This window comes from Chiloscyllium plagiosum, unplaced genomic scaffold, assembly GCF_037043375.1.
Source record: "Chiloscyllium plagiosum isolate Xiang-an unplaced genomic scaffold, Cpla_swu_hap1 HiC_scaffold_22, whole genome shotgun sequence".
NCBI classification, from domain to species: domain Eukaryota; kingdom Metazoa; phylum Chordata; class Chondrichthyes; order Orectolobiformes; family Hemiscylliidae; genus Chiloscyllium; species Chiloscyllium plagiosum.
The window spans coordinates 45,932,614-45,960,424 of NW_028270160.1; the positions used below are offsets into that span (position 1 = coordinate 45,932,614).

The window sequence follows — 27,811 nt, forward strand, 5'->3', positions numbered from 1 at the left end:
TCCCTCCAATTTCTACATTCTCACCATTCCTTCAGAATTCCCTGTCTCATTTCCTATTGACCATCTTATGTTGACGTCTTTTAGTTTTGGCCATCCCAAAAGTGGAAATGTGGTCAGTTAATGTGTAATTATCTTTCCTGTTAATGTATGTATGAACTTTAGCCTGAATGTAGTAGTAAGATAGTTTGGTGTTGACTATTTTTTTTAACATGGAGAGGTGGGCATGGCGAGACACCCATGTGTTCTCCGGTACATTATATGATGAAAGGTGGTTATTATTACTCTGATGGTGTGACATGCACAGGGTGTAGATTTATATTTATAAATTAGGCTGCTTATGCAGGTTGCCTTTATGCCATTTTGCCATAAGCATTTCATTTAAATGCTGAGAAAGCCCTAATCATGACAACATTGGAGAGTTTAGAATCTGAACCAACAATTCCTATCAGTATTCTATGAGTCACTTCAAAGAAGACGTGATTACAGAGATTCCTTACCAGTGAGCATTGGATTTGTCATTGTAAAACTTTCATGAACTTTGATTTGCAACTACAGAATTCTCAGGCAAAATAATATATTCCTACTAGATGAGCTCAATGCATTCTTCGCCCGCTTTGAACAGAAGGTCAGTGAAATGCTGCCACCTGTGCTAACATCCTCAGATACACGTGTATCCATGGTGACCACCGCAGACATTAGATCAACCTTCTTGAGAGTGAATCTATGGAAAGTGACTGGCTCAGGTGGAGTCTGTAGCCATGCACTTAGATCCTGTGCAGACCAGCTGGTGGGATTATTTGCTGACATCTTTAACTTCTCCTTACTTCGAACAGAAGTTCCCATTTTCAATAAGACCACCATAACCCTGGTGCTGAAGACAAGTTATGCAGCATGCATCAGTGATACCGCCCAGTAGCTCTGGCCTCCATTACTATGAAGTGCTTTGAGAGGTTATTCATGGCTCATATCAACTCCAGACTACCAAATTGCCTCAATCCTTTGCAATTCGCCCACCGGCACGACAGGTCCACAGCAGATGCCATCTCTCCAGCTCTACACTCATCTCTGGAACATCTGGATAACAAGTCAGGCTCCTACTTACTGACTACAGCTCTGCTTTAACATCATTATTCAAAGCAAACTCATCTCCAAACTCTGAGCAGCTCCCGGCTCTGTAACTGGATTCTCAACTTCCTGACCCATAGATCACAATCAGTAAAAATAAGCCACAACACCTCCTCCATGATAATCCTCAACACCAGTCATCCATAAGGTTACATACTCTCAGCCCTTTACTGTACACCCTATATACTCATGATTGTGTGACCAAATTCCATTCCAATCCCATTTACAAATTTGCTGATGACTCCACAAGTTGTAAGTCAGATCTCAAATAACGACGAGACACAGTAGAGGCAAGAGATTGATGTGGAAATGCTGGAGTTGGACTGGAGTGGACAAGGTCAAAAATCAAACGATACCGGGTTAAAGTCCAACAGGTTTATTTGAAATTGCAAGCTTTCAGAGCTCCTCAGGCATGGTATGATAGGGAAGTTTAAGACAGTATTTATAAGCAAGGAGTTAACAACCTTAAAACTAACTGCCCTTGCTGAATCCTTTCATCAGTTAGGAGGCAGACTGCTCAAGTGCAAATCCAGATTCCTGTCAAATATCAGCGGCACGGTGTAAAGACAACAATCTCACCATCAATGTCAACAAAACAAAGGAGCTGGTCACTGGTTCCAGAAAGCGGAGTGGAGGACATGCCCCTCTCTGCATCAGTGGTGCTGAGCTGGAGATGGTCGAAAGCACCCGGTTACTGGGAGTGATGATCACCAATAATCTGTCCTGGTCCACCCATATTAAAGCAATGGTCAAGAAAGCACAGTGATGCCTCTACTTTCTCAAAAGGCTAAGGAAATTTGGCATGTCCACAAAGAGTCTCACCAATTTTTATAGTTGCACCATAGAAAGTATCCTCTCTGGATGCATCACAGCATGGTAACGGCAACTGCTCTTCCTAAGATAGAAAGAAAAGTCATGAACACAGCCCCAGTCCATCACGCAAACCACTTCGAACCATTGACTCCATTTCTACTTCCCGCTGGCTTGGGAAGAGTCCAAAGAACTGCCCCACCCCCACCGCCCACCTCGGTTATACTCTCTCCCACCCTCTTCTACAGGACAGAAGATATAAAAGTTTGAATGTATGCATGAACAGATTCAATAAGAGTTTCTTTCCTCTGTTATCAGACTTTTGAATGTACCTCATTAACGTTAATATTAATCTCTTTCTGCACCTTCTCTGTGGCTGTAACACTGTATTCTGCACTCTGTTTTGTTATCTTTATGCGCTTTATATGGTACGATCTACCTGTAAAGCATGCAAAACAACACTTTTCACTGTATCTCGGTACATGTGACAACAATAAATCAAATCAAATCATATAAGCAAGGCTGTAATGATTCACTATTTCAATTGGTTCAGGCCAACGTTAAAAGGTAAACATGCCCATAACAAAACAAATAGGCTACCAACTTACAAGATTACTGTAAACCAAAACATAAAATCCCAGCATAGGTGTTCTTTTTTTGGGTGGTTGCAAAAGTTGCTTAAATCCATTTTTAGGATTCCTTTGCATTCTCGTTGTGGTTGGCTCAATTGCTGCCTAGGTGACAGATAATGTACCTACTACGCAGCAGTCGGGTAGGTATTGTACAGACCTTGTCCCATGTTACGTAGTGTATCTGCTCAGCCTGGTAAAACAAAAATCATAGGTGTTGTGCATGGAAAAAAACCTGGTCAAATGAACCAACAACATTTTAAAGGTAACAATTACCAAGCATAGAGGATGAAGCTGCTATTGGGGATTCTATGATCTGACATTCCCTGCTGGGAATTATGCCTCCATGGATCACTAGCCACATATAGAATTGCAATGCTGAGACTCCCAATTCTCAGCATTGGTTCCTGTGAGCACACTCAGAAAACAGGATTACAGAATCATACCTCCAATGTACATGATCTTGTCAGTACTTGAACTGTCTGAAAAAATGAGAATCAAAGTGTTCTTTTAATCAGACAGTAAGTCACAATTGACAGTGGTATGGAACAGTACCAATCAGAATATATACACACAACTCTGATAACTCAATATGCACTAAATATGTTGATCTTAACTAATGCAGTAATTTGGATATTGCAATTGGCCTCAGGATTCCTAGATGAAGCAGACCCAAATGAGCAAGTATTTTGCAGCCTGATCCTTCTATCGTCCTAAGTACATACTTATCAATGCCAGAACTTAACTGCAAGCACTGCCCATGGCATTATGGATTTTTATGAAGTATTAAGTTGGTAGTATTATGAGAGAAGCAGATAGAGTAGCAATAGAGGTTGCAATGTCCATAAATTATTTAGTCTTCAATTTCTGAAGCAGATAGTAAACTGGAAAATCTGTACACTTTACAGGTTCCGAACGGGCAGATACAATGGTTAACTGTTGGATAAGGCTGAAGATAACAAAAACTGATAAGAGGCTTTACAATGGGCTGTTATGTGAGTGGAATTAAACTAATCATTCAGGTCTGCTAAGAGCTAAGCTTGCAGGAAATCAGTAACTGCTGTCTCTACCAAATAAGAACAAAACATTCAGGATTAGACACATGCACAGATAATTCTAAATACTGCACACACTTGCCACAGAGGCCAGTGTATAAAGCAGCCCAGGAAATTCCTTGATTTTCAGCAGGTCTTCGAAGAATAACTCTGCAGGAGGTACCTTACGTCAAGAGGCGTAGTGAAGATGTTGAGAAGAGTTCCAGCCTGGTCAGCTGCTAACTCTCCCAGGTAATAACATTTGGATTTAGTTACAGAACCCAGGGTAGTGAAAAACAGTGATTGAGCTATCTCTAGTAGTAAAAAGTGTGTTATTCATTTAAATGTTTCATAAATTATTTGAGTTTTATAAAGCTTTAAGTGTCTCTGCTGTGTATTCTTCCATATATATACTGTCATCTCTCAGAGACAGGCAATAAAACATAGATGCATGACAAATAATTTTAACAGAATAATATTGTTCTGTCAACTTTGAAATTTTCATTAGAGCAATACAGTGCATCCTAATAGGTTGTAGGAACATTAAGTGCAACAGCTTGTCATTTTAACATAGGAATTGCACTTGGAAATCCCATGATGGAATGCATGCACTATTACACAGCTATTGCAGCATTGAGCTATTCCTGTTTCCATAGCATGACTTCTCTAATATTTCAGCAAAATGTGAAAGCTACCGGTAATTTATTTTTAAATGGCCAGCACATAGCAAGAAACGTATTCATACCATGTTAATACTCGCAGTATTAAATTTTGAAAATTCAGGAAGCAGAGAAGAATCGAAACATAAAAATAGGTCTTATGGCTGATGAATTTATGAATAATTGTGGTTTGTGGTTATTGCTGGATACAAAAGGAAGCCTGTCACCAACATGTGATCTTACTGAAAGTAACATAATGCAAACGTTATTCGTCAATTATTTGCAGTAAACTTCATTTTAATCAATTGCCTACCTTTATGAATACTAAGTTGGTTCTCATACTGTCTAAGAAAAAGAAATATAGCAGTTCTGTTAATCTTTGCAAATCTATTATTAATATTCTGAACAAACACCGAGCAGGAACATCACTGAACACTTCCTTTAATTCATAGAGTCATAGAGTCATGTAGCACAGAAACAGATCCTTCCGTCCAACTAGTCCATGCTAACCATAATTCCAAACTAAACTAGTCCCACCTGCCTGGGAGAAACTGAGGACTGCAGATGCTGGAGATCAGAGTTGAGAGTGTGGTGCATTCTCGACTCTAGTTCCGCCTGCCTGCACTTGACTAAAATCCCTCCAAAAATTTTTATTCATCTACGTATCTAAACGTCTTTTAAATGTTGTAACTGTGCCTACATTCACCAGTTCCTCTGTAAAAAGATTGCTCCTCGTGTCTTTTTAAAATCTTTCTCCTCCACCTTGAAAATATGTCCCCTAGTCTTGAAATTCCCCATCCTAAGGAAAAGACGCCTGCCACTCACCTTATCTCTACCCCTCATGATTTTATATAACTTTATAAACCTGCAACTCCTCCGCTCCAGAGAAAAAAGTCCCAGCCTATTCAGCCTCTCCTTATGACCCAAACCCTCCGTTCCCAGCAACATCCTGGAAAATCTCTTCTGAGCCCTCTCCTGTTTAATAATATCCTTCTGCTAACAGGGAGACTAGAATGGGACATTGTACTCCAGAGGAGGCTTTGCCAACGTTATGTACAACCTCAACATAATGTCCCAACTCCTATACTCAACATGTCTGAGCAATGAAGACAAGCATGCTGAACCTCTTCTTAATCAACCTCTCTGTATGTGATGCAAACTTCAAAGAATCATGTACTAGAACTCCTAGGTCTCTCTGTTCTACAACACTATCCAAAGCCCTACTTTTAATTGTATCAGTCCTGCCCATGTTGTTTTACCAAAATGCAATACTCTGCATTTATCCAAATTAAACTTATTTCTGCCACTCTTCAGTCCATTGATCCAATTGCTCAAGATGTCTTTGTAATCTTGCATGATCTTCTGTCCACAATACCATTAATGTTAATGTCAATGGCAGACTTACTAACCATGCCTTCTATATTCTCATCTAAATGATTTACATAAATGACAAACAAAAGAGGACCCAGCACCGATCCCTGTGGAATACAGCTGGTAACAAGCCTCCAGTCTGATAAACAACCCTCCACCATCACTGTCTGTCTCCTGATGTTAAACCAATTTTGTATCCAATTGGCAAACTCACCCTGATTCCTCTGAGTTGTAAAGATATCCGATGAAAATCAGAAATTTGATGGATATTTAATACTTTCATTTTCTGAGTAATATTGTTCACTATCTTCTGTCTGTAATATGTGGTGCAGCCTCAGTTTTGATTACTGATATTTGTCAATTCCTATTTTGTGAGAACTGACACGAAGAATACAGTCAGATTGTCTGCAACATCCTGATCAGATCTGCTAGTTTTTTTTCTTTTAACAGACTCGCACATTCTTTGATCTTAATTCTTTCATTCTATTAGTTGCAAGACTTCGTACATCTGTTTATCCATATTTACCTCATATTGTACAATTATCATAACTACTAATGAATATTTAGCCCTCATTAGTTCTACAAATGCTGTTTTAACTGTATTTCCTACTGCTGCGACATAATTTACTTTCAATATGCAGCCTTCTTTCTCTTTGCCTGTCTATTGTGGTACTCTCTCAGGTGACCTCTCCTTGTATCTGGTGGCGTTTTTCACTTCTACCAAAATGTGGTACTGGGAATGGGTTGCTTGAGGTAGTTTGATCTTGGAGGCAGACACAGCAATGCCATAAGAAGGTTAATGACTTTCTGTGCCTGGGCTGCCGTTTTCTCTCTGCAATCTTGCAGTCATTCTAACTCTGCTACTTTACCCACTTCCCTCAAGGGCTTGTGCTCTATCGTTCTCACTATTCTTTTCAGCATTTTCTGTCAATGGCTCTCACTCAACCCATTGCCTTTACAATGGATCCTTCTTGTTCTCTGTTCTTATTACTCATTCAGGACACCTCACAATCTTTCCCCTGCCTACACCACCACTAAGAGCTGTGCCTGCCACTCTCAACTCATTCCATCCATCCTTTTGTCTTATTGCAGGTGTAATCTGCCTACCATTTGGCAGAGAAGACCAAGATGGGTGGTGGAGTGCCCAACATTTGTTTCATTACGCCGTAGATGGAGAGAATCCCTGAGGTTGCAGGAGTGGATAAAGATTGCCTATGCAGGGATGCCAAGGCCTCTATGATCCAGCCACCAAATAAGGTTAATTGTCAAGTGCTGCGCTGCTTCCACTTTACGTGTGAATATATTCTTAACATGCTCAAGCTTCTATCCCCGTTTCACAACTCAGTCCCTATCTTGTTTTCTGCAGGCACCAGTTGCATTCACACGGTCAATTTCCATACACACTTGTAATGCATCAGCCACAGAGATAACAATAACTTCTGTGCCTGGATGCATTGGAAATGGTTCTAATGAGCCTATATGGGCAATATCAGAAACAAAGCAACTCCTAAGAAATTTGCTCAGTCAGCATTTGGAGCACACACAAATGGCATTTAAACATTACTCTACAATCTTTAGGACAGGAAGGAGGGCAATAGGATGCTTCTACATGGATCTTTTACAATGTACACCTGGTTCAGATGTATACTATGCAAGCCATTTGGTACACATGCAGTAGGATACCGATAAGAAGGGTGATATTCTCCTTCACTGCCCATTGCCCACGTTATGCAAACATTGCATACAGGATAATGATGTCCACATTTTACAGACCTAAGTGGACCTTGAGCAGGCTGCGTGACCTTGGAATGTACTTGCGAACTGTAGAACTTAGGTAAAACCTTAAACTCATCTGACATTACTTCTGCTTCACAGCCATAACTAAAGGTTTTAGAATTCAATGACATGGTCAACATTGCATTTGTCGTATTTGGTCAATGCACGGGGTTCACTCCTAGAATTCTGCAGTGACAGATGTATTTAATTTGTACTGTGTAACCGTCTGTTTAATGCAATTGCCCTTTTAAGAGCCTCACATCACTCATAAGTTTTGCTCCCTCAAAATCGAAAAAAAAACTTAATCTACCCACTCCAAGTGTGGTGGCTGCCAACTTTCATTTGCGCACTCGTGATTTGGATAAGGATGGAAGCTGATATCGGTAGTACGTCAGAGAGTTGCAAAAAGGTGGCAATTTTTTTTAATATAAATATTTTTATTGAAAACCTTTTTAAATCTTTTACAAAACATTTATGTACAAAAAAACACCATCAAAACAGAAAAAAAGGCAGAATAAAAAAGGCCATAACACAGTATCATTGTTAATAAACGACCTACTTTTCTACCAGAACAAGCATATCTACTTTACTTAAACTAAACTACAAATACATTAAATAAATACTAACATAAACTAAATTCAAATAACTTAAATTAAATAATATCTCACCACTTTATTCTATCTCACTCATCCACTGAGGCTCCCATCCCTGGGAGTACCCCCTGCAGTACCCATATTCTTTTTTCCCCAGTCTTCTCCTCCCGGGGTCCCACAGGCACTCATACCAATCCCCACGGCTATACCATGGCCCTAATTAATATTGCTGATAAGTCAGCATCAATATAATTTTAAAAAGAGCCACCAAGTTTTGTAAAACTGTTCCGTTTTTCGGTGTACCATATTTGTGAAGCAGTCTTGGGGAAGGTGCTCCATCACCAGCATACGCCACCCCATAAGACCTGGGGGGTTTTCTGATGTCCACTGCACTAGAATGTTCTTCCTTGCACAGTGGATTAGAATATTACACAATCTATTCCCGTGTTCCCCCAGAGAGGGCAAATTTGGAAACCCCAAAAGAAGAAATACTGGATCTATGTTAATTTTAATCCCTAAAGGATGACCTTTGGCTCCCTTACTATACCATTCCAGTATCTCTAGATCTTACACCAGGACCAGTAACAGTGTGTGAGGAGTGCCTATACTAATTTTACATTTGTGACACCCTGACGATACTCCTCTCTTAAACTTAGCTAGCCTCTCTGGCACCATATGAGCCCTGTGTAAGACCTTCAATTGCATGGCCTGCGCCTGTTACATGCTGAGATTTTCCTTACATTCCCCAAGATGTCTTCCCATACCTCCGATGAAATATCCTCTCCTAACTCTCCATTCCACATCCTACAGAGTCCTTCCATGTCCCCCAGGGCGCGACCTTTCTATAAATGATATAAAGTACTGAGTGCAAGAGCACCCATACACTGGGGTATTCTTTTCTCCACGTCTGATTTGTAACATTAAACCAGGAGCGTGGTCTTCTTCTGTATGTAGTCCCTTATCTGGAAATATTGGAAAAGGTCCCTATTAGACAATCCATATTCAAAGTTTGTGAAAAGATTTGTAGCTCGGGAATTTGTGTTGCAGACGTTTCGTCCCCTGTCTAGGTGACATCCTCAGTGCTTGGGAGCCTCCTGTGAAGCGCTTCTGTGATGTTTCCTCCGGCATTTATAGTGGTTTGTCTCTGCTGCTTCCAGTTGTCAGTTCCAGCTGTCCATTGCAGTGGTCGGTATATTGAGTCCAGGTCGATGTGTTTGTTGATAGAATCTGTGGATGAGTGCCATGCCTCTAGGAATTCCCTGGTTATTCTCAGTTTGGCTTGTCCTATAATAGTAGACATCAGACTTCCTAGCAGCACTAGAATGCACACTCAGAAACAATAGACTGACAGAAGAGACACAACAAACAGTGAGACAAAGTATTGTACCCCTGATAACAAGGAAAAGACAAACACACAACCTCAACACCAAGGAGAGGGAAGCACTAAAAACACTAAGAAACGATAAGAACATAATCATACTACCAGCAGACAAAGGCAGAATGATGGTCATCCTGGACAAAGCAGAGTACATCCAGAAAGCGCAACAACTACTGGCAGATACCAACACCTACCAAAAGAGGGAGTTTGACCCCACCCCGCAGCTCACCAATAGGATAAACAACACACTGAGGAACCTACAAAAAAAACAGACAGATAACCAGGTTTGACCTACAAAGAATGAAACCTGAAAGCAACACCACCCCCAGATTCTATGGACTACCTAAAGTGCACAAACCAGACATCCCACTCAGACCCATAGTATCACTACCAGGGACGCCATCACACAAACTGGCTAAAGAACTACAGCAGAAACTGAAACACCTGATCAGCGGATCCAGACACTCTATACAGTCAACACAGGAATTCTTGGACATCATCAGAAATATACACATAGACAAGGAAGAAACCATGGTCTCATTTGATGTAACGGCACTGTTCACCTCTATCGACAAAACCCTAGCCAGAGAAACAATAGCCAACCTGCTGGACATACAGAACAGACAACAAGACGGGGAACTTATCAACAAAGACTGCATACTCAAACTACTGGACCTGTGCCTCACAACACACTTCACATTCAACAACCAAATATATAAACAAGTCAATGGCACACCCATGGGCTCAACCATCTCTGGATTCATAGCAGAAGTTGTAATGCAAAGATTAGAACAAACAGTCTTACCGCAAATTCAACCCAAACTCTGGGTCAGATATGTAGATAACACCTTTGTAATAATTAAAAACACAGAAATAGAAAACACACACCGGATCATCAATGCCACACTCACAGGAATCCGATTCACTAGAGAGGAAGAAAAGGACAACCAACTCCCATTCCTAGACATGATGATACAGAGAACACCGAACGGAGAATTCGCCACAAAGGTATACAGGAAAGCCACACACACAGACCAAGTTGCATCAAGACCCTGTTCAAAAGGGCCACAACACACTACAGCACACCAGAACTGCAAAAAGAGGAAGAAGTACACCTATACAATGTATTTGCCAAAAACGGATAGCCCGCAATTTCATCAACAGATGCCTAAGGAAAAGACAACGGAATGAGGACATACCACAACCCAAAGGACTAGCCACACCACCATACATCAAGAACATTTCTAAACTGACAGCCAGACTACTGCGACCACTAGGACTCATAACGGCACACAAACCAACAGCCACTCTCAGACAACAACTCACCAGGACGAAGGACCCGATACCCAGCATGAGCAAAATCAATGTAGTGTGCAAAATCCCATGCAAGGACTGCACAAAACACTACATAGGATAAACAGAAAGACAGCTAACGATCCGCATCCATGAACACCAACTAGCCACGAAACGACACGACCAGCTATCCTTAGTAGCCACACACGCGGGTGACAAGCAACATGAGTTCAACTGGGACAACACTACTATTATAGGACAAGCCAAACAGAGAACAGCCAGGGAATTCCTAGAGGCATGGTATTCATTCACAGATTCTATCAACAAACACATCGACCTGGGCCCAATATACCACTGCAGCAGACATCTGGAACTGACAACTGGAAGCGGCAGAGACAAACCACTATAAATGCCGGAGGAAACATCACAGAAGCGCTTCACAGGAGGCTCCCAAGCACTGAGGATGTCACCTAGACAGGGGACGAAACGTCTGCAACACAAATTCCCAGCTCGGCGAACAGAACCACAATAATCAAAGACTCCCCGCAGCCTGGTTATATTCTCTTCCATGCCCTTCTGTTGGGCAGAAGACATAAACATTTGTATACTTGAATGAACAGATTTGAGAATAGCTTCTTACCCGCTGTTATCAGACTTTAAAATGGACCTGGTAAAAACAATAGGTAAAAATACTCCCTGGTAAAAACAATGAACAATGACTGCAGATGCTGGAAACCAGATTCTGGATTAGTGGTGCTGGAAGAGCACAGCAGTTCAGGATGCTGCCTGAACCACTGTGCTCTTCCAGCACCACTAATCCAGAATTTAAAATGGACCTCTTCAATGTTAATGTTAATCTCTCTCTGCACCTTCTCAGCAGCTGTAACACTGTATCCTGCACTCCTTTCTGTTTCCCTGATGTATTTGTTTGGTAAAGTCTGCCTGTAAAGGACGTAACACAACACTTTTCAGTGTACCTTGGTACACATGACAGTAATAAATCAAATCAAATCAAATCATGTCTTTGTATACCAGTCCAGTTTCTTTCTAGGAGGAGAAAGTGAGGTCTGCAGATGCTGGAGATCAGAGCTGGAAATGTGTTGCTAGAAAAGCGCAGCAGGTCAGGCAGCATCCAGGGAACAGGAGAATCGACGTTTCGGGCATAAGCCCTTCTTCAGGAATGGGGACGCAGAGGAGATGACCTGGGGGGTGCAGTGAGAGAGGGACTCACTGAAATCTTTGTAGAGGGAGGAAGAGAGCTTCTTCAAGGAAGGCAGTTTCTTTCTAGCCTTTACATGCAAGATCCATTAAAATGTGGTTAGGGGAGAATATATGGCTCAATGAAGGCAAATCTGTCCAGAATGCATTGAAAACTCCATAGTGTGGAGAGAATATGGACAAAAAATCCCACATCTGTTGGAGTGACTAGCTGTGAGTCAAACATGACATTGGCAGATATCTTAATAGTGAGTCATTTGTCCTCCCCCATGTGAAAACCAAAATGTGTCAGGAACTGGGCAGTCTGTGGGTCAAGCAGCTGCGCTCCTTGTTCTATTTTGTAGTGATAACAATGGGTGCATGATTTAATGACAGCATTAAGTGGTTGCTAGCTTTCATCTGGTTGATGATTTGTTACCAATTGAATCTGAAGAAAGCTTCTGGCCACAGAGAGAGATAAGAAAATCAGAGAGGTACTTTGTATTTTAAACATAAAGTGCAGAAAATAAGTTTAAACATCTAACAAAAGAAAATGGCAATTGGAAGAGTTTTAATATCAAGAGGAACCATGTTTTGGTTGCTGTCTGCAATGGCTGAATTTTAACATTGGAAAGAACCCAAGTCCTTGTGCAGTGATAATTTATGGACATAACAAATTTCCAAAAAACAGAAAGCACTGTTGAAACATCTCGAATTATAGGACAAGAATGCAGTGAGGATTTATGTTATTACCCAGGTCTCTACCTTGTTTTAGCCTCTGAGGATCCTCAGGCTACATCATCAATTTGCTACTCATGATGTCAGGCAGAGAGTGGATGGCAGTAATGTCTACTTCAACTGGTTGCCCAAAGTTTCCTTGATTTTGAGGCAAAAGGCATCTTCCTCCCTGACATGAATCTTAGAATTATCTCACAGTCTCTTTTCATCATGGATGAAGGTAAATGGATAAGGATAAGGCATGGATAAGGTAAATAGACCGTGTCTTGTCCCTGGGTTGGGGATGCCAGGACTAGAGCAAGATGTTGTGAAACTAGAAAGAGTTCAGAAAAGATTTACAAGGATGTTGCCAGGGTTGGAGGATCTGAGCTACAGGGAGAGGCTGAACAGGCTGGGGCTGTTTTCCCTGGAGCATTGTAGGCTGAGGGGTGACCTTATAGAGGTTTACAAAATTATGAGGGGCATGGATAGGATAAATAGGCAAAGTCTTTTCCCTGGGGTCGGGGAGTCCAGAACTAGAGGACATAGGTTTAGGGTGAAAGGGGAAAGATATAAAAGAGACCTACGGGGCAACTTTTTCACACAGAGGGTGGTACGTGTATGGAATGAGCTGCCAGAGGCTGGTACAATTGCAACAGTTAAGAAGCATTTGGATGGGTATATGAATAGGAAGGGTTTGGAGGGATATGGGCCGGGTGCTGGCAGGGGGAACTAGATTGAGTTGGGATATCTGGTCGGCATGGACGGATTGGATCGAAGGGTCTGTTTCCATGCTGTACATCTCTGTCACTCTAGAGGACAGAGGTTTAGGGTGAGAGGGAAAAATTTTTAAAAGGGGCCTAAGGGATAACGTTTTCATGTAGAGGGTGGTGCATGTATGGAATGAGCTGCCAGTGGAAGCGGTGGATGCTGGTACAATTACAACATTGAAAAGGCATCTGGATGCAAATCTGAATAGGAAGGGTTTAGAGGGATATGGGCCAAGTGCTGGCAAATGGGACTAGCTTAGTGTAGGATATTTGGTTGGCATGGACAATTTGTACCAAAAGGTCTGTTTCCGTGCTGTACATCTCTATGATTTTATTACTCTATATCGCCTCAACATTGGCTCCCATCAAATTTAACTGTGCCCATTAAAGCCCCTTCACTTGAAAAAATGTTTCTGAAACTGGACATGGAAAGGGTGCCTCCAAATCATATTTTGCCATTGTTGCAGCAAGAGAGCATCTTCATTAATCTTGTAGCCCACTGATATGAGCCATTACTAATATAACCATCAAATCAAATGCAATAAATTCAGTGAATCTGGAATAAAAATCTCAGTAATGATGACCATGAAACTATCAGATTATCATGAACAACATGATAATCGTGGGCGGCACGGTGGCACAGTGGCACAGTGGTTAGCACTGCTGCCTCACAGCGCCAGAGACCCGGGTTCAATTCCCGCCTCAGGCGACTGACTGTGTGGAGTTTGCACGTTCTCCCCGTGTCTGCGTGGGTTTCCTCCGGGTGCTCCGGTTTCCTCCCACATCACAAAGATGTGCAGGGTCAGGTGAATTGGCCATACTAAATTGCCCGTAGTGTTAGGTAAGGGGTAAATGTAGGGGTATGGGTGGGTTTCGCTTCGGCGGGTCGGTGTGGACTTGTTGGGCCGAAGGGCCTGTTTCTACACTGTAATCTAATCTAATCTAATCTAAAAACATCTCTAGTTCATGAATGTACTTCAGTGATGTGCATCTTCCACCTTTATCTAATCTGGCCTATGTGTTACACGAGAGCCACTGTAATGTGGTCAACTTTTAATTGCCTGTTAGATAGTCCACCAAAGTGTACCAAATAATTATGACAAAATATAGGAATACAATGCCAGTTTGCCAAAGGCAGCAGACACATAGGAACACTGTTTCCTGAGTCAAAATCCTGCAACTGCCTCCCCAAGGGTACTATGGGTGCACCTGTACCAAATGGACAGGAGTTGCTCATCATGATATTTTTATTCATTTGTGGGATGAGGGTGTCACTGGCTAGGCCAGAATCTTTTGCCCATCTCTAATTACTCAGAGGGTAATTAAGAGTCAACCATATTGTTGGTGGGTTTGGAATCACATGTTGGCCAAATCAATTAAGGATGGTAGTTTATTTCCCTAAAGGGCATTAGTGAACCACATGGATCTTTTTGACAATGGATTCATACACATCAGATTCTTAATTCTGGATATTAATTGAATTCCAATTCCACTATCTGCTGTGGCAGGATTCGAACCAGGTTCCGCAGAACATTTTCTGGGTTAACAGAGTCGAAAATTGTAATGCTGAAAAAGCAGAGCAGGTCAGGCAGCATCCGAGGAACAAGAAAGTTGATGATTCAGGCATAAGCAAAGATGATTAACAACCCAATAAAAATACCACTAGCTCACTATCGCTTCCTACTGTTTAATGGATGCTGACCTAACCATTCCCCAGGAATGAATGGATTTAAAATGATGTGGAGGAACTAGTGTTGGACTGAGGTGGACAAAGTTAAAAATCACACAACACCAGGTTATAGTCCAACAGGTTTATTTGGAAGTACTAGCTTTCTGAGCACTGCTCCTTCATTGGGTAGCTGTAGGACAGGATCATAAGACACAGAATTTATAGTAAAAGATTAGTGTCATGCAACTGAAATGATATACTGAACAAACCCAGATTGCTGTGAAATCTTTCATCTTTTGGAATGGGTTGCAGGTTTCGGTTTATCAATGTGTAAATCCCAGAACTTCTTTGAAGTCACATTCTTGAGATAACAAGGTTTTTAAAAAAAGTGACATGTCAGCTCAGACAATGCATTAAAGGTGTGAGGCTAGAGTCTGTCTGTATTCCAATCTTGAGTCAGACTGGTTCTATTTCCAAATTAGGAATTTATAAATATTACATGGATTGACTACCTGCAGGTTGTGCGCTTTTTGAGCAAAATAGAATGTATCTGCAAATGTATATTCACCCCATAGACATATAATGCAGGCAGTCAATCCAAGTAATATTTTATAAATTCCAACTTTGGAAACAGAACCAGTCTGACTGAAGATTGGGATACAGACAGACTCCAACCTCACACCTTTAATGCATTGTGTGAGCTGACTTTTTTTTTATAAAACCTTGTTATTAGATTAGATTAGATTACTTACAGTGTGGAAACAGGCCCTTCGGCCCAACAAGTCCACACCGACCCGCCGAAGCGCAACCCACCCATACCCCTACATTTACCCCTTACCTAACACTACGGGCAATTTAGCATGGCCAATTCACCTGACCTGCACATCTTTGGATTGTGGGAGGAAACCGGAGCACCCGGAGGAAACCCACGCAGACACGGGGAGAACGTGCAAACTCCACACAGTCAGTCGCCGGAGGCGGGAATTGAACCCGGATCTCTGGCGCTGTGAGGCAGCAGTGCTAACCACTGTGCCACCGTGCCGCCCATTATCTTGAGAATGTGACTTAGAGTAAGTTCGGGGATTTACATATTGATAAACCGAAACCTGCAACCCATTCTAAAAGATTAAACACTTAACAGCAATCTAGGTTTGGGGTTCAATATGTCATTTCAGTTGCATGACACTAATCTTTTGCTATAAATTCTGTATCTTATGACCCTGCTGCACAACGCTCCGAAAGCTAGTGCTTTCAAATAAACCTGCAGGACTGTAACCTGGTGTTATGTGATTTTTAAGTGGATTTAAAATGAACCATATTGGCCACTGTTTAGTCCTCTTCCCATAAGCCACCTTTCTGACGCCTGCGCAGTGCAGCTGTCTCCCGGCATGCCCCGCAGGGACCGGAAACGTGGGGAATTTGAATTTGTTGTGGCGACATTGCCGCTCGTGCCGGCGGCGGCGGCGGCGGCGGTTGGACTGAGGCGCTGCTCCCGTTACCGGGCGGAGAGGGGTAAACACAAACTGCCATGACTTCCAAGAACATCATCAGCAGCCGCTTCGGCCTCCGCAAAGCGGACGTGTCCCGGTCCGAGAGCGACACCGACAAGGTCCGGAAAGAAAACGCGCTGCTCAAGAAATCCCTGGAGGAGCTGAGCAAGGGCCAGACATGGGAGCGCGAGAGGAACCGCCTGCTGGAGGTGGGTCTTGGCCTGTGCTGGCCTTGGCCTCAGGACCACTGGGGACATTAGTGCCCCCTCTACCCCCGCCAGTCTGCTCTGGCGAGTTACTTACCTACCCACCCCGTGTCCCTTTTTAAATCACTGACGTTATAAATGTGATGCAGTTAACAATCTCCTGGCAATATGCTACTTTCTCCCCACCCCCACCCTCCTCTCACTTACCTCTCCACCCTGCAGGCTCTCTGACTGTATTCCCGATGAAGGGCTTTTGCCCGAAACGTCGACACTCCTGCTCCTCGGGTGCTGCCTGAACTGCTGTGTTTTTTCCAGCCATTCCTGAAGAAGGGCTTATGCCCTAAACGTCGATTCTCCTGCACCTTGTTGCCTGACCTGCGCTTTTCCAGCAACACGTTTTTCAGCTCTGATCTCCAGCATCTGCAGTCCTCACTTTCTCCTCCCTGAAGAAACTACTCCTCATCTCAGTTCTAAAAGGTTGTTCCTTCTTTCTGAAATTGTGCCTGTAGATCCAAGTCTCTCCTTCTAATGGAAACATCTTCTCCATGTTCCTCTATTCAGATCTTTCAGTATTCTGTAAGTTTCAATGTATTCCATCTGTCACTGCTTTGCTCACTCTCCCAGCTTGCCTGGGTCTTTCTGCAGCCTTCCTCAACACTACCTGTTCTTCCACTTATCTTTGTGTCATTTGCAAACTTAGTAACAATGCCCTCAGTTTCTTTGTACTGTTCATTAATATATAACGTGAATAGTTATGGTTCCCAACACTGACTCCTGCAGAACTCAACTGTTCACTGGTTGCCATCCTGAAAAAAAACCCCTTTATTCACCCTTTCTGGCTTCTACCAGTCAACTAATCCTCAATCCATGCCAGTATTTTGCCCTTAATACCATGGGCTCTGTTTTAAAAAATTCTCAAGGTCAGGTTCGTAGGAGAGTAGTCTGACACAGAACAAACGACCAAGAGGCGAGTCTGCTAGAATATGGGCATTTTATTCCCCGCAGCGTCGCCACAACGGGTCTGGCTTATACTCACTCTACATGTTACCGGAACTGGGAGCCGTCAGTTCTCGTAGAGCGGTTGCCAACAACCCACGCTCGGCGGTTAAACGTAACCCCGGAGCAGACTCACCGAACTGGAGACTTTTCCAGCTGATATACTCTTTTCCAGATATAAACATTCATGTGAACAGCAGAGCAAGGCTAAAAAACACATTCCATTCTGGTTACATACAGATAAGAAGATTCACACGGGGAGGTGTGTAATAAGATTCACACGGGACTAAGCAACACCTCCATTCCGGTTAGATTCACATGTATTGGGACATAATTTTTAACCGTTTCACCACATTCCACTGCTTGGAATTTTACACCACAGGCTCTTATGATATTTAGCAGCCTCCTGTGTGATGCCTCTTAAAGGCCTTCTGAAAATCCAAATAGATTACATCCACTGGCTCTCCTTTGCTAATTTGCTCAATACCACCTCAAAGAATCCTAACAGGTTTGTCAGACATGATCTCTGCTTGATGAAGCCTTGCTGACTATTATTTTACCATTCACTTCCAATAGTTTGTATGGTAAAATAGGGAAATCTAAAAAGGCCTTCAATTGCTGCCAACTTTTACATGTTAATTCCAAAATTTTAATTTCGGTTCATGTTGGTCGATTTGATTGCTTGCTGCAAGCTTCTGTGTTTTGTTTCAAAGTGTAATGATGTAAACCAAATCATAGAATGATTAGTGTATGAAACGAGATTGTTCAGCTTGTCTGTCATCTCTCTGTAAGCGCAACTAACTTAGTCTCCCTCATCAGCCTTTTCTCTTTGGGTCTGCAAACATTTTTGCTTCAGGTGTCTATCCAATTTGCTTTTGAAAGTCTTAATTGACTCTGCCTCACCATGCTCTCGAGCATTGTGTTTGAGATTTTAATCATTTGAAAAACATTTATAATTATGTTGTCTTTGATCCTTTTGCCAATCACCTTAAATCTGTGTTCACTCTCTGTATTAAGCTGTATTTTACACCAATTCCATGAGCTCTTGAAATTTATCACAATTTGCAATGCTTCCAATTTTGGTCAATTGCAACTTTTGAAGTTGCGGCATCTATACCAAGAAGGATTCCTGAAGAAGGGCTTATGCCCGAAATGTTGATTCTTCTGCTCCATGGATGCTGCCTGACCTGCTGCACTTTTCCAGCATCACATTTTTCAGCATCTATACCAAAGTCAGTATCCTTAATAGATATAAGAAAATCAGTGACTCTTGTCCTCTTGAAAACACCTCTACATACTTCAAGTTTGCAAAACAATTGTTCAACATTGCCCTGTTTATTGACTTTCAGCTAACCTTGTATCTGTGTTCCTCTATGCCTTTTTTTGTGGGTGTCCATCTTGTAACACTACTTCAAAAATCTTTTGGGATTCACGTAGAACACATGGACTGCATTGCCTTCATTGACCATTTAAGTGTTTTGTAAACAGAATAACAATCAAGTTGATTAATTGTGTGTTTTTCCATGCCCCATTCTTGAACACAGATTGTTTATTGGGGTGTGGTTCCATGATCTTTCCCAAGTGATTTTCAGGAAACACTGAGAAAATGTTTGACATTGGACTATGCATGCACTGCAGCCAGTCTGCTCTTACATGAGAATTCTAAACAGAGCTGCAAGAATTTGATCCCGAGCAATTGTTCGGAGGCCAAGATGAGTCTTCCAGTGTAGCTCCAGTTGCAATTGACAAATTCTGCTAAAGAGGAAATTGAACCTCAGCTATTCTCAGTGTCACCTTGGGCTCATTCTTTTTTTTTTAAGGTCAACTTTCACTTCAGAGACCTGAGCACATAATACAGGTTGGCGTACAAATGCATCCTGACAGAGAACTTAGGCTTTAGGTGTGGTCTTTCTGCTAAAACTTTGAGTTCCAGTTTACCTGTTAGATCTGTTAATTATATATTAATTGTATTCACACATATGAAGTGTGTTTATTAATTCAGGATTTAGTTTTGCCTTGTGCAACAGACAACTGAAACTTTTGAGTTAGCTGAGCATGTTTGTATTGTGTAACTCTAAATGCTTATAAAAATGTGTAAAGGCTGGCTCCTGATTGGAAGTGTAGTGGACAGCGAAGAGGGTTACCTCCGATTACAACAGAATCTTGACCAGATGGGCCAATAGGCTGAGAAGTGGCAGATGGAATTTAATTCCGATAAATGCGAGGTGCTACATTCGGGAAAGCAAATCTTAGCAGGACTTATACGCTTAATGGTAAAGTCCTAGGGAGTGTTGCTGAACAAAGATGTTGTGAAACTTGACAGGGTACAGAAAAGATTTACAAGGATATTGCCAGGGTTGGAGGATTTGAGCTACAGGGAGAGGCTGAACGGGCTAGGGCTGTTTTCCTTGGATCGTCGAAGGCTGAGGGGTGACCTTTTAGAGGTTTACAAAATTATGAGGGACATGGATAGAGTAAACAGGCAAAGTCTTTTCCCTGGGGTCGGGGAGCCCAGAACGAGAGGGCATAGGTTTAGGGTGAGAGGGGAAAGATATAAAAGAGACCTACGGGGCAACTTTTTCTCACAGAGGGTGGAACGTGTCTGGAATGAGCTGCCAGAGGAAGTGGTGGAGGCTGGTACAATTGCATCATTTAAGAGGCATTTGGATGGGTATATGAATAGGAAGGGTTTGGAGGGATATGGGCCGGGTGCTGGCAGGGGGGACTAGATTGGGTTGGGATATCTGGTCGGCATGGACGGGTTGGACTGAAGGGTCTGTTTCCATGCTGTACGTCTCTATGACTCTATAACTTTTTCTGGTCCTCCCGACCATAACTAATGTCTCAAATTTCTGCATTGGCGTCCAGTTGTACATCCATTTTTAGTGGATTTTTCCTTTTTACTTTTCTCATTGTATGAATCTGACCTTTTCAAAGACCACTCCATTTGTGGGCATCTTAGATTGAAAGTAGAGGTATTTTTTTCTCAATCTATTTTTGATCTTTGCAAAAGAGCAAGGTTTCAAGGCAACATCTTTAATATTTTTGCTTTTTTCATACAGAAAATTCTGGCACTTGAAACTACAAAGCAGAAACAGATCCAAGAACTTGAACAGAAAGACAGGCAGCTACAGACCATGAAAGATCAGTTATCCAAATCTGGAAGTAATGAGGTGAATGCCCTGCGCAGAATGCTTGAAGATAAAAATAATGATATAAAGAAAAAAGAACAGCTCTTCAAGTCCTTGAGTGAGGAAACTGAAAATCTGAAAAATAAACTGTCTGCAATCACTTTAAAATGCAAAGAACTTGAAATCAGCGTTCCAAATCTTTTACCTCAGGTAAAATTGTTTATTCAAGATATTGTAGTTTTATACACATTAGTTTCACTAATATCCCCATTTAATCTTGTTCCTTGGATTTTAGAAGCACCATTGTCTGCCAGTAATATCATCCTTCCTATTCATATATCCATCCAGATGCCTTTTAAATGCTGTAATTGTACCAACCTCCACCACTTCCTCTGGCAATTCATTCCATACACCCTCTGTTGAAAAAGTTGCCTCTTAGGTCCCTTTAATATCTTTCCCCTCTCAACCTAAACCTCTGTCCTCTAGTTCTGGCCTCCCCATCCCAGGGAAAAGACCTTGTCTATTTATCCTATCCGTGCCCCTCATGATTTTATAAACCTTTTATCAGGTCACCCCACAGCCTCTGACGCTCAAGGGAAAATAGCTTATTTAGCCTCTCCCTGCAGCTCAAATCCTCCAACCTTGGCAACAGCCTTGTAAATCTTTTCTGAACCCTTTTAAGTTTCACAATATCCTTACGGTAGGAAGGAGACCAGAATTGCATGCAATATTCCCAAAGTGGCCTAACCAATGCGCTGTACAGCCGCAACACGACCTCCCAACTCCTCTCGTCATTGATCTGATCAATAAAGGAAAGCATGCCAAATGCCACCCCCACTATCCTATCTACCTGCGACTCTACTTTAAAGGGACTAATAACCTGCACTCCAAGGTCTCTTTGTTCAGCAACACTCCCCAGGGCCTTACTATTAAGTGTATAAGGCCTGCATTGATTTGCTTTTACAACTGCAGCACCTCGCATTTATCTAAATTATCTGAATTAAACTCCATTTGCCACTTCTCAGCCCATTGGCCCATCTGGTCAAGATCCTGTTGTACTGAGGTAACCTTCTTCACTGTCCACTACACCTGCAATTTTGGTGGCATCTGCAAACTTACTAATATACTTACTATGTTCTCATCCACAGTATTTATATAAATGACAAAAAGCAGTGGACCCAGCACCGATCCTTATGGCACTCCACTGGTCACAGGCCTCCAGTCTGAAAAGTAATCCCCCACCACCCTCTGTCTTTTACCTTCGAGCCAGTTCTGTATCCAAATGGCTAGTTCTCCCTGTATTCCATGAGCTCTAACCAGTCTCCCATGAGGAATATTGTTTGCCTTACTGAAGTTCATATAGATCATAACTACTGCTCTGCCCTCATCAATCCTCTTTGTTTCTTCTTTAAAAACTCAATCAAGTTTGTGAGACATGATTTCCCACGCACAAAGCCATGCTGACTATCCCTAATTTGCCTTTCCAAATACATGTACATCCTGTCCCTCAGGATTCCCTCCAACAACTTGCCCACCACTGATGTCAGGCTCACTGGTCTATAGTTCCCTGGCTTTTCCTTACCACCTTTCTTAAATAGTGGCACCACGTTAGCCAATCTACAGTCTTCTGATACCTCACCAGTGACTATTGATGATACAAATATCTCAGCGAGGTGCCCAGCAATTACTTCCCTAGCTTACCACAGGGTACATCTGATTAGGTCCTGGGGAGTTATCCACTTTTATACATTTGAAGACATCCAGCATTACTTCCTCTGTAATATAGATGTTTTTCAAGATGTCCCCACCTATTTCCTTACATTCTATATCTTCCATGTCCTTTTCCACTGTAAATACTGATGCAAGATAATCATAGGAGCCATCTCCTGTGGCTCCACATATAGGCTGCTTTGTTGATCTTTGAGGGGCCATATTCTCTCCCTAGTTACCCTTTTATCCTTAATGTCGTTATAATGTATTGACATGGATAGAGAAGCAGAGAGTTGGAATAAATGGGGCCTTTTTGGAGTGGCAGACAATGATGAGAGGGGTGCCACAGGGTTCAGTGCTGGACCTCAGCTGTTCACAACATACATTAACCATTTGGATGAAGGAATTGAATGCCACCCCTCCAATTTGCAGGTAACACTAAGCTGGGTGGCTGTGTGTGCTGTGAGGAGGGTGCTAAGAGGCTGCAGGGTGACTTGGACAGACTGGCTGAGTGGGCAAATACTTGGCATATGCAATATATTGTGGATAATTGTGAGGTCACAAAAACAGGAGGGCAGATTATTTGAATGGTGACAGTATGGGAAAAGGCGAGGTGCAATGAAATTTGGGTGTCATGGTGGAACAGTCAATGATGGTTGGCATGCAGGGGCAGCAGGCAGAGAGGGAAACTAATGATATAGTCCCCTTCATAGCAAGACGATTTGAATATCGGAGCAAGGATGTCTTGCTGCAGTTATACAGGGCTTTGGTGAGGCCACACCTTGTGTATTGTGTGCAGTTTTGGTTTCCTAGTCTGAGGAAGGACATTCTTCTTACTGAGGGAGTCCAGCAAAGCTTTACCAGACTGATTCCCAGGATGGCAGGACTGACCTATGAGGAGAGACTGGATCAATGGCTTGTATTTGCTAGAATTTAGAAGAATGGAGGAGGGGGGGGGGGAAATCTCATAGAAACATAACATTTTGATGGGACTGGACAGGCTAGATGTGGAAAGAATGTTCCCAAAACTGGGGGATGTCCAGAACAAGGAGTCACAGTCTAAAAATAAGGGGTAAGCCATTCAGGACTGAGATGAGGAAAAACTCCTTCACTCAGAGTTGTGAACCTGTGGAATTCTCTCCCACAAGAAAGCTGTTGGGGTCAGTTAATTAGATATATTCAAGAGGCAGCTGGATGTGGCCCTTGAGGCTAATGGGATCAAGGGTTATCGGGAGAAGGCAGAAATGGGATATGAGGTTGCATGATCAGCTGGGATTGTATTGAATAGTGTTACAGGCAGAAAGGGCTGAATGGCCTACTGTTGCACTTATTTCTTGTTTCTATGTTTCTAGACTAAACTAGTCAAATAAATACTGTGGCTACGAGTTCAGGTCAGAGGTGAGGAATCTTGCAGTAAGTAGTTAACCACTTGACTCCCTAAACACCACATCCACTGATGCTCAGTAGTAGCAGTGTGTACTATTGACAAGATGCACAGCAGAAATTCACCAAGGCTCCTTAAAGCTCCTTGGCATCTTCCAAACCCACAACCATGACCATCTAGTAGGACAAAGGCAGCAGACATATGGAATGCCAGTACCTGAAAGTTCTTTCCAAGCCCAGTCGGCACAGCCCACTTTCCATGGATAAATTAATTGTTTTGAAGTCATTAACTGCCTTTGTTTCCAGCACCCTATGGTCAGCAAGTTCCATGTAGAAAAGCTTGGTATGTATAGATGTAAAGATGGGTGGAGGGGCAGGTAGTATTGAGGAGATGGGGAGACTGCAGAAAATTTTGACAGATTTGGAGATTGGACAAACAAGTGGCAGATGAAATACAATGTAGGAAAGTTCAAGGTCATTCACTTTTTCTAGGAAGAATAGAGGCATGCACTATTTTCTAAATAGGAAGAAAATTCAGAAATCTGAAGTACAAAGGGACTTGGGAGTTCTAGATCAGGATTCTCTCAAGGTAAACTTGCACGTTGAGTTGGTAATTAGGCAGGCAAATACAATGTTGTCATTTATTTTGAGAGGACTAGAATATAAAAACAGGGCTGTAATTCTGAGGCTTTATAAAGCTTTGGTCAGACCATATTTAGAGTATTGTGAATACTTTTGGGCCCCATATCTCCAGATGTATTGGCCCTGGAGCCAGAGAAGGTTCATCCCAGGAATGAAAGACATAACATGAGGAATGTTTGAGGATTCTGGGACGACATGTGATGATTAGAAGGTTGAGGGAGAATCTGATTGAAACTTAGAGAATACTGAATGGCCTGGCCAGAGTAGATATTGGGAAGATGTTTCCATTGGCAGGAAAGATGAGGATCAGAGGGCACAGCCTTAGAGTAAAGGGAAGACTCTTTTAGAACAGGGCTAGGGAGAAACTTCATTAGCCTGGAGGGCTGTGGGTGCCGGCATTTGCATTTATTTAAAACAGAGATAGGATCTTGATTGCCAAGGGGATCAAAGGTTATGGCAAGAAAATGGAAAAAACGTATCAATTATGATTGGGTGGGAGGAGGGGGGATGGATTGGTCAAGGTGAGAAAAGAATAGAGTTGCAGTAGGAAGAGTTGAGTTCTGTGGGGCAGGAGAAGGCAGAACAGTAGTCTGCCTGGACAGTCCTGTTTGTCAATTTGGGTCGGACGTAGAAGCAAGCTGCCTGGGTTTGGGGGCTTATGATTTTGGAGGTCGTGGAAGGGAGATCATCACATGAAATGAGATTCCTGACTGTTGTGGATACGATGGCCTGATGTTCCATGGTGGGGTCATGGTCCAGCAGCCCACACCAGACTTTGTCATCACATTGGCTGCTACTAATGTTCCCCTGAGCAGCTATTCATTCTCCCAGGCTGACCTTTTACCCTTCCTTTGACTGCCCAATTGATTTTCTCTCAGCTCCATCTCCACCTTCAGTTTGCTCCTCCTTGCCCCCCACCCCAAATCTCAGTTTTCAGCACATATACCAACCATTTCCTAGCTAAGATCAGTTCTGAAGAAGGGTCACTGGACCCAAATCATTAACTCTACTTTCTCTGCACAAATGCTGCCAGAACTGCTGGGTTTTTTCCAGCAATTTTATTGTTGTTCCCACTTTCTCCAATTTCACCTAACTTTGTAGCTAATTTTTGCATCCCTGGAACAATCCTGATAAATTTCCTCTGCACCATGTCGAGGCCCTTCCCAGCCTTCATAAAATGAAGCAGTAAGAACTGCCTGCACTACTGTAACTGTGGCCCAGCCAGACGTCTGTAAAGCTTCAGCACAATGTACTAACTCGTACATGTATTTCAGAAACCTAACAGTCTGTATCACCTGCCAATCAATACACATGAAGCCCTGCATCCTCTATGCTTTTTAAAATTCTGTTAAGTCTGAATTAGCTCGCGCCAAAATGGATCACCTCACGCTTTCCCCAATAAATTCCGTCTGCCATGTGCTTTCCCATTCTGCTGGCCTATCTGTACTGAACTTTTATTAACAATCTGGAATACAGGCCATCCAGACCAGGTGATGTTTATAATCTTGGCATAAGCAGCTTTTCAATGGACTATGACTTACATTTTTAATACTACTATTATTTCTGTCATCTCTACTTCTACAAATGTTTAGCACTTGTTAAGTATTCTAGCCTTGCCCTGTGGTTAGAAGTATAAATTACCCTCTTTGTTTCAGATAGATTTCATACTGTCTCTTGTATCTGGTGACTATTTAGAGGTAGTTAGAAAATGTTTTGAGCAATCTTTCATGTAAACTGCCACACCGTCTTCATTCTCTCTTTGCCAGTTGTCTCCTTTTGATTTACCTGCTCAATCTATTGTATTTGGCCTAAGTCTTGATTGAGAAATTTACTTGATCTGAATCATATGTTCTCCTTTGTTTCTTCATTGTTTATATCACCCTTGTCATTGAAGGAAACTAAAGCCAGGATTCCCTTACCTTTCACTCTTGTTGAAATGTATTACTCTGTACCTGAAACATCAGGTTATAAACATATTAAAGGTTGTTCTGTTAAATTTTTGAACTTGTAAACCAAATTATTTTCACTAAGTTGCAGGAAAATACTGATTAACCATGCATAGTGTAAGATAGACTGCTCCAATTACTTACAACACCTAATTCTTGACTATGATGAACCAGATTAATCTTCCTCAAAATATAAGATGATGATAGCCAGGATCCTAACTTTCCCTTATTTTAAACGGAAATGCTAGGCATTACATGCCAGGTGTAATTCAGTTGATCAAACCCACCAGTCTTAAAGCAAAACACGTTTTATTCGTATATTGTGGTTAAAATACAACAAAAGAAATAAGAAATTGGAATAACTGAACTCTGTTGGAAAACCTAACAGGATAGTAGATTACGTACTACTGAACAGTAACTGTTTCAATAAAGTAACATTCCATAAACACACACTTGGTAAAGGCAAATTCAGTAAAATAGATTTGTCTCACAGGCAGTTCTCCACTCCAGGAGGAAAGCATCTAAAGAAAACTGAGTTGCAGGGAGAGATGTACCTGCAGCTTCCAAACCCATCTTCAAGACTCCAGCAACTGCTACTACTCAAAAACTAAGACAAAAATCTTGGTTCAGTGGGAGCTTGGCCCCACCCATCCAATCCGCTTCTATTGTTTTAACATTTTAAAAAATTCAAGGCCTCACAAGCTGTTTACTTGATTGAAATAGACAGCTCCACGCTTACACCTTAAAACCTCTCCAAGAAAAAAGCAGACAAAATACACCTCTTAAACTATAGTACCAACACACCTCCCCAGACACCTCTTAAAGCCATTGTATTGTCACAACTAATTTTTATTCTAATGTCCCTCATCAGGATTTCTTTCCCGAAATTATCTCTACATGTATTAAAGAGAAGAATTCAGATTAATTTTGTTGTTAATTTTAAGTGTTGATTGATTTGAAGTTGTCATAGTCATACAGCACAAAACCAGACCATTCAGGCCAAACAGTTCATGCTGAATGTAGGTTCGCTTGCTGAGCTGGAAGGTTCATTTTCAGACGTTTCATGGCCATACTAGGTAACATCTTCAGTGAGCCTCCGGAAGAAGCACTGTGGTGTAGCCCGCTGTCTATTTGTGTTTGGGTTTCTTGGGCTTGTGATGTCATTTACTGTGGTGATGTCATTTCCTGTTCTTTTTCTCAGGGGGTAGTCAATGGGATCCAAAACAATGTGTTTGTTGATAGAGTTCTGGTTGGAATGCCGTGCCTCTAGGAATTCTCGTGCGTCT

At 42.1% G+C, this 27,811-nt stretch overlaps 1 protein-coding gene across 4 annotated transcripts in view; it reads left to right on the forward strand.

Moving 5' to 3' along the window:
* Positions 1-3,734: 3,734 nt before the first annotated feature.
* Positions 3,735-27,811, forward strand: part of cep55l (centrosomal protein 55 like) — a 43,153-nt gene continuing 19,076 nt past the window's right edge. The window contains exons 1-3 of one of the 4 annotated variants that reach the window (XM_087999004.1): positions 3,735-3,850; positions 6,721-6,885; positions 20,776-21,054. In XM_087999004.1, the coding sequence (XP_087855130.1) occupies positions 6,799-6,885; positions 20,776-21,054 (366 nt within the window). In that variant the 5' untranslated portion in view covers positions 3,735-3,850; positions 6,721-6,798. Of the gene's footprint in view, positions 3,851-6,720; positions 6,886-16,458; positions 16,721-17,090; positions 17,195-20,775; positions 21,055-27,811 lie in introns of those variants that run through there. The other 3 variants (XM_087999006.1, XM_043712470.2, XM_087999005.1) reach the window with 3 other exon arrangements.